The 7,367-nt window shown below is 41.2% G+C and overlaps 1 protein-coding gene across 1 annotated transcript; it reads right to left on the reverse strand.

Moving 5' to 3' along the window:
- Positions 1-3,856: 3,856 nt before the first annotated feature.
- Positions 3,857-7,260, reverse strand: agk (acylglycerol kinase). The gene is made up of 14 exons (XM_083973612.1): positions 7,018-7,260; positions 6,900-6,939; positions 6,712-6,791; positions 6,526-6,601; positions 6,291-6,416; positions 6,103-6,197; positions 5,902-5,971; positions 5,703-5,782; positions 5,558-5,615; positions 5,093-5,240; positions 4,884-4,981; positions 4,685-4,755; positions 4,476-4,560; positions 3,857-4,344 (listed from the first exon to the last, which is right to left on the reverse strand). The coding sequence occupies exons 1-14, from the start codon at positions 7,125-7,127 to the stop codon at positions 4,210-4,212; spliced, it is 1,272 nt and encodes a 423-aa protein (XP_083829738.1). The 5' UTR covers positions 7,128-7,260; the 3' UTR covers positions 3,857-4,209.
- Positions 7,261-7,367: the final 107 nt, after the last annotated feature.

The raw sequence follows: 7,367 nt of genomic DNA on the forward strand, positions 1-7,367 counted from the left end.
ACATTTATGCACCTTCAGCACGAGGTAGGTCTGATAATGTGTCTGTTTGATCACAGTTTAAGTGCAAGTGATGTAAGGGAAGTTCTTTTTGGTCATGTCATCATGTGTCTAATTTGTTGTTTTTGGCAAGGGATTTATTAATGAATGTGACTCTACTGTATAAACACTAACTTATCATGAATGCTGCACCACGTCCAACCACTGGACTGTTTCCTGATGCACACAGTGCTCATGCTCAACTATGATGTTTTCTTTTCAGTGCTATATGTTTATGACTGATAGTCTGAGCCAGCAAGGGGGTTGTTGATTGGAAGGGGGGGTTTGTGTATGTGTGTGTCTAAGTATGTGTGTGTGTATTGTTTGCAATACTGTATACAGGCTTTCATTGATATTTTTTTATTCTTTTTGTAACTCAACACACCAGCAGCTGGTGCATCATCAAGGAAGCTAATAATATATCTGTTGTGATCCTGTTGAATGAAGAGTCTGTGATGGAGCCGTTTGTAGTTTACTTGTTGATCAGCTCCAAAGAGGACGCTCTCTCCAGTTATCTGCGTCTGTGACAAAGATCTCTTTGTGTTATTTTGAGGAGATGTGCTAATGTCACGGTTAGTGGGGGCTGGAGCTGGAGCTGGAGCTGGAGCTGGAGCTTTAAAACTCCTCCTCTGCGAGCAGATCCACAGAAGGGCCCCCCGTCTGTTCCGGCTGAGGGTTTTTCTCTCGGTCTTTTCATAACGGTCCCATTCAGTGAATCCAGCTCCGCCAGGGATGGGGCCAACTGTGTCTATTGAATAGCGCTGCTGGCAGACCGGTTCGGTTCATCCATCACATTGCCAATCAGAGTGATAATTTGTTCCATGTTGGAACACATGAGGCTGACGTTTGCCTTGTATAAACTTGTAGTGGTTCTCAGCCTCGTCGTGGGCCCCCTGATGCAAGCTATAAAACGCAAGTCATTTTCTTGAAACATCTTTATCGCCCTCTTCCCTGCACATTGTTATTATTGGTGCTGTGTACTGTGTGTAAATACACCGAGAGACGCTGGAAACTGGAGTTAAATTCCTCGTATGCACAAACCATACTTGGTCGATGAAGCAGATTCTGATGATGATGATTTACTGGTACTTACTGGTGAAAAGTATTCAGTTTTGTTTTTCATTGTCATTTTCCAAACATGCTTTTTCAGGGGCCTGATCCCCAGGTTGAGAACTGTTAGTTTTATAAGCCTGTATCTTATCTTGACTTGAGTAAGTCAGGATGTTTTTCTAGGTTGGTTTAAAAAAAAAGAAGAAGACTGTATTAAGTGTTGTATATGAAAGAAAAAGGGCACTTAAGCTTTGTTGTTAAAATGAGGCCTTAAGGAAATGTGACTTTCTCAAACTTACTTCAGCAAAGTGACCGACTCATAACTGTATGTGCGTCAATATTATTTGCTAAAAAGATTAAGTCAATTGTCCTTAGCAATTCTGAATGACCTTACTGTCTCCAGTGAAGCCTGTTGACTCTATTTGCTTTTCAGCAGATGTGTTTTCTTGCCTTTGACGGTGTTTGCTTTACAGCTGTATGTTAAACGTTAAAAAAAAGAAAAAGAAAAGGGAATGTACACAACACACACCACTGCATTAAATGCCTTCTTTGTGGGGTTTGTTCACTGATGTGTACCAGCATTAGCTCAACGAAAAATCTGTTTGTACAGCGTTTGTCACTCAACTGAATGTCAAAGACAGCAAAACTATTGCACACATGCAGCAGCACATCCAAATAGTGTAACCCTTTTTTTTTTTTCCTTCTCGATTGTAATGTAGTTCAAGATAATTCACACAGTAACAGTTAAGTCTTCACCTTTTACTAATGTGAAACACTGTACGAGATGTCAGTAATGTACACATGAACTCAATAGCATGAGCAACTGTTAATTTCACTGTACTGCCATTGTAAAACAATAAAACATTGATACTGGTTAAATGCTATCTGATCCTCTGCCTCTAACCAGGCATAACTGTTTTCTACCTACACCCTGCTCTCCTCTCTCTCTGCTCTCCAGAGACACATTCATAGCACAAAACAGCTGACAGGATGGTCTGGACAAGAAAGACCATCCTGTCTTACTCATCTTCCCTTGTTTTTCCCCAGCAGTACTTAAAAAAAAGTATAATTAGCACAACACAACATAAAAACACAGAATTGTACTCATCAGCAGGTAAATGTTCTCACTAGCAGAGGTCTGGCCCCTGTGAGTGTTATTCTACACAGGCTTCGCATGTAGTTTGTTAAGGGTGGAGCTGGTTTTTACACATTAATTTCGGTTGATTTGTCAGAAGGACCTTGTTAAAAGAGTTGTATCACAGCTTGTGTGGCTCTGGAAACAGCTTGTGTCACTAACTGGTAATGTGAGCTTTAGAAGAGGACACTATTTAGGTCTGATTAAGGATGTTATCCTGTATCCAGCATTATGGGAAATGTAGGATTAAGCATTTTGGTGCTTGACCTATATATTATATACACAAATTGTGTTATCTTTTTCTTTAAAAAGCTGTGCATCAATGCATCATATTTACTGTTCGATCTGATATTAAATGCATCTTCTGTATAGTGTCAGTGTTCAGTAAAAACTACATTTCTCCTCAGCATCTGAAAAATGTAAACAAGTAAATGCACATTCACTTCTCTAATCCTCCACTTATTAATGCAGCCACAATAAAAGTGGCGGCATTTACTGTCCTAGACGAACCAAATATGATAAGAGTGTCTGCAATGCAGCCACCAGCCTAATCCTGCAGATTTGCTTTCCACACCATCTGTCAGATCAGATGCAGACTCGCACAGCGGGGTGCCAAACTCCTGCTCTGAGCTCCTGCAACACACTTTAGAGTGCTGCTGTATTGTTATAGTCTTTCATGTTTCTCCATGTAGCCCACTTCCCTCATATTCACACCACATACTCCTCCAAGTCTCAGCAGCTGGTCGTATCTTACAACTTTGATTAACTGTCCTGTCTCTTTAACAACCAGCCCATCAAAATCCTTTTTCTCCCCTCCTTTAAGGTCACCTCAGCAGAGGTTTCTCAACTCTGTGAAAGTAGCAGCCTCTTATTTTCTTTTGGCAGCCTTAAAGGGATAGTTCAACATTTTGGCAGATTGGCTATAATCCCTATAGTCTTAGCAGTAGGTTTGTTACCTTTAATTGTCGGTGCAAGCTGTCTCTAGAACGGCGGAGCAGAGCCGCGAGCTGCTCAGAGCTACGCTACGGAGGCTAATGGGATTTCTTGGTTTCCCTCATCAAACTCATCAAATACACAATCCAACAACTCCAAAACGCTCTGGTGGACAAGTTGTGACCTGCACATTCACCACGCTATGAGATAATAACTGAACGTTACGAGACAGAGTTGTTTTCGAGGCAGATGCAGAGACTGCTTGCTGGAAAACTGCCCCTGACGGTGTTTTGCATGAATTTACCTCTAAAACAACTCGGTCTCGTAACGTTCTGTTATTATCTCATAGCGTGGTGAATGTGCAGGTCACAACTTGTCCACCAGAGCGTTTTGGAGTTGTTGGATTGTGTTTCTGATTAGTTTGATGAGGGAAATCAAGAAATCCCATTAGCCTCCATAGCGTAGCTCTGAGCAGCTTGCCGTTCTAAAAATAGCTTGCACCAACAATTAAAGGTAACAAACCTACTGCTATGACTATAGGGATTATGGTAATGGACCAATGTGCCATAATGTTTAACTATCCCTTTAACACAAACTTCATCTGTAGCCCTCCATAGCAAAAGCCTGTGCCCCCGTCTTAACCAGACACCTGACTTCTAAACATCACGCTGGTATAAAAACACTTTGCACCGGATTGGACAGATTATTTTTATTGACCAAGTTTAGATATGATGATGGCAACAGTAAACAATTCAGTAAACACAAAGTCCATTTATAAGACAACCTGTACACTAGTTACAAGCTCAGAGAATCAAAGTCTTGGTCCTTCCACATACAACAGCCTGTAATATGATCATCATTGTGTGATTGTTAAAAATAAGTCCAACTGAATATTTCATGTGAAATGTAGTAAAACGGACAATTCCAGCCATCAGCGCCTCATGATCAGTTACAGCTGTTAGCCGAAAGCAGAAATCTGTTCCCAGAATAAACTCAGATGGATGGCATCTGGTTCTTTTTGTGTTTCACTTTCTGGTTGTACGTTTTCTCATCCATCACTGTATCTGGGAGAGGAGCTGCTCCTTGCGCTCTCCGTTGATGAAGAAGCGGAGTTTCCGTGGCAACAGCCTCACCTCCACAGGCATGGCGTCGTACTCCTCGTTGTCGATGTTGAAGAAGCCGCCGGTGCTCTACGGAGTCAGGACACAGGGTTAATAAGTCAAGACAAAGACCAATACAATCAGTTTTATGAAGCAGTGAGTGAGTAATAGAGTAAAACTAATAAAATGAATCAGATTAAATCAATAAAAGTGGTTCTGACCTCTGGCAGCTGCAGTCGGCACGCGCTGGCCTCCACTTTAGTGGCGTTTTTAGTGAATATAGTTGAGTCCTCTTCTTTTTTATTCCTGTAATGAACAACATTTACATTCTGTTGCTGAAATTTGCATAAACATAAACCTTACATAATGTATACTGTCTCAGTAGAGTCCTTTGTTTCCAATAGTCTTAAAAGTAAAAACAACAACTGACCCGACGGTGATAAACTCGCCCACAGTGAAGTCGTTGGGCTCAGCACAGATCATCAGGGAGTCATTTATGCGCTGCAGGTAGAATATATATATAAAAAAAATCAAAGATGTATGGGTTTTAGCAGAATGGAAGTGTTTGTGAGACACAGCAGGGGCAAGGTTTTATAAAAATAAAAGATTCAAAAGATGTTTGGACTGACCCTCTCCACAGGGTTTTTGTTGTGCGTCTGGATGAACAGCTCTAAAGTCGACAGCTGCTGCTCCTCCCACACCTCCGGCTCCTCCTCTTTAGGAGGCTCTGATATGAGCAAACACAGACACACAACCCATAAACATCCCTGTCAAAATCTTATCACAGTATCATTGGGATGCAGGTATCTCTCACACAAACACACACACACACACACACCTTCAATGGGCGGGTACCAGTAGTTTTCCAGTCTGCGGAAGATGCGTTTCATCAGATTTGGCCTCGGGGGCTTCTGTGGTGGGAGGTCGGGGGGTCGGAGTGTGGGAGGTAAGCTGGACACCGAGACTTCTCGGACCTGGGGCCACTCCTGAGAGACATTTTTATATAATGTGTGATTAAAATACATCAGCAGCAGCTACAGAATTATTATCAGTCAGGGGCTCAGAGGAAAACAGAGGAACACATCTTGATTACGTGTCACCTACTGTGTGTTGTTAATTATAATGAGATATATACTGAAGCTGCTTATGGAAAATATTTAGTTTTGATATGCAATATTTTCGCTTACTTTAATTTCCAAAAGATTCATTCTCAAGTAGCATGTATGAGCAGCTTAAGAAAGTTTGTGGCATTCATCAGTTTATATATCAGACGGTTCATATCTCAACATATTGCCACCCTCACCTTCAGAGTGCTAAACCAGTGAACTGCATTTGTCTTCAGTGGCCCCAGGTACCAGTATCTGTGGGGAAATATCATGGTTAATAAGGCCTACGATACATATGGAGGATTTTATAGTCATTGTTTATCCAAGGTAAAGTTAACTTACTTGCTGATTGTTGCTGCCACATCTCTAAAAGCTCCCCAACGCAGTCCCATCAGAGCAAAGACAGGCTGATCCTTCTCCCCCTATACACACACACAAACAAAAAAAAGCACACTATGTATTACTTTGACATGAAAATTTAAATATATGCAATTACTGCATTTGAGACAAACACTAAATTTATGACTTTGAGGTTTCTTACTTTAATCTGCAGCACATCTAGAGGTACAGTTTCCCCCTTCAGAATTGACAGTGTTGCAGATGTAATGTCTCTAAGAAAGTGTAAAAAAAAGAGTGCAAGTTATTAAAGGAAATCCATATTATATATTAACTCAGTGGAAAGACATTCAGGTTGTGTTTTGATAGACTTTGAGTAGGATGTTGATGAGGTTACCGTACTTACTTGACCTTGTTGTCACTGAGCAGATGAAGACTTGGACTCAGTGAGTTGTGAGAGCCAAGTGGAATGAATCCAATCGGTGTGTTACTGAATCTGTCCTGTAATGTAATAAGAAAGTAGGGTGAATTCCTCCTTTGCATTTTTAAATGTCAACCAAAACATATACATTTATTTTTCTCCATCACGCCTACTTGATCTGGCCTTCGCAGCAACCCTGTGACGACCTCCTGTAAGGTGCCATCCCCTCCAGCTACGATCAGGATGTCTGTCTCTTCCATGAGCTCGATCAGCTTTTTAGCCTGGCCTTCATAGTCCGTCTGTAGAGGAGGGGACAGTACAGAATTATGAACAATAAAATAAAATAAAACATACTGCAGCCAGTGCCACTAAAAATATATATTTCAAGCGGTAAAAAGGAAACAATACCTTTACGATTGTGACTTCCACACCAGCCAGGTTTAAAATAGGAGCAGCATTCTTTTCAAACAGGTTGTTGGCTTTGCTGGGGGAGGGATTTAGAAGCAAATGTATAATAGGCAATCACAGAAAAACTATTTTTTTAAACACAAACAAGGCTGTCAATGAAAATTTTGAGAATTGGTGTCTTCTTACCCACTACAAGCTGCAGGATTCAAGATCACTGTTGCTTTCCTAAACCGCTCCTGTGGTGCTATCTGTTGACGCCCATATTCCTAGTAGAGATTATTATGAATGAATATGAATGAATATGAAAAACAATGGGCATTTGAGGCTTTGCTAATATGGCTGACAGATTATGAGAATACACAATAATGCCTTACCCTGGCCGCTAGACAAGCCTCTCTCCGCAGTAGACTGTCGCTAATTTGGTAAAAGACACAAAACATTAGACATGTGATACATCCAATCCATGTTAATACCTGAAGTTAAGACACTTACCAGTGTTTACCATACAGCCAGTAGCTCCCATACGACACTACACACACAGCAAATGTGGATTTCTTCCAGTGATTCCGCAGCGTCCGAAATACTTTCACAACCCGAGCCATGCTTATAATCTAAAACTCCCCTAAACCCTCTGTTTTTAACGCGGTGCTACATTTAAAAGTCACAAATGACAGTTTTTCATCACAGCGGTCACAGGCTCACATCAGACAGACGGGGGGCATGGACATGTTGGTGTAACGTCAAAACAGTACGGAGCAACACAGGGCGGAACCAATGTTGGTGCGACATATGGTCCAATTTACAGATTTAAGCGAACATGTAGATTTATTTATCAACATTTC

The sequence above is a fragment of the Trachurus trachurus genome, assembly GCF_905171665.1.
Source record: "Trachurus trachurus genome assembly, chromosome: 6".
Lineage (NCBI taxonomy): Eukaryota > Metazoa > Chordata > Actinopteri > Carangiformes > Carangidae > Trachurus > Trachurus trachurus.

Bases quoted from the DNA above. Each gene is read 5' to 3' on its own strand.
- agk (XM_083973612.1), bottom strand. From the start codon at position 7,127: ATGGCTCGGGTTGTGAAAGTATTTCGGACGCTGCGGAATCACTGGAAG. The intron at 6,417-6,525 runs GTATTGTTTCCT...CCTCCTCTACAG, and splicing joins TGGAAGTCACAATCGTAAAG to ACGGACTATGAAGGCCAGGC. The intron at 6,198-6,290 runs GTAGGCGTGATG...ATTACATTACAG, and splicing joins TGCTGCGAAGGCCAGATCAA to GACAGATTCAGTAACACACC.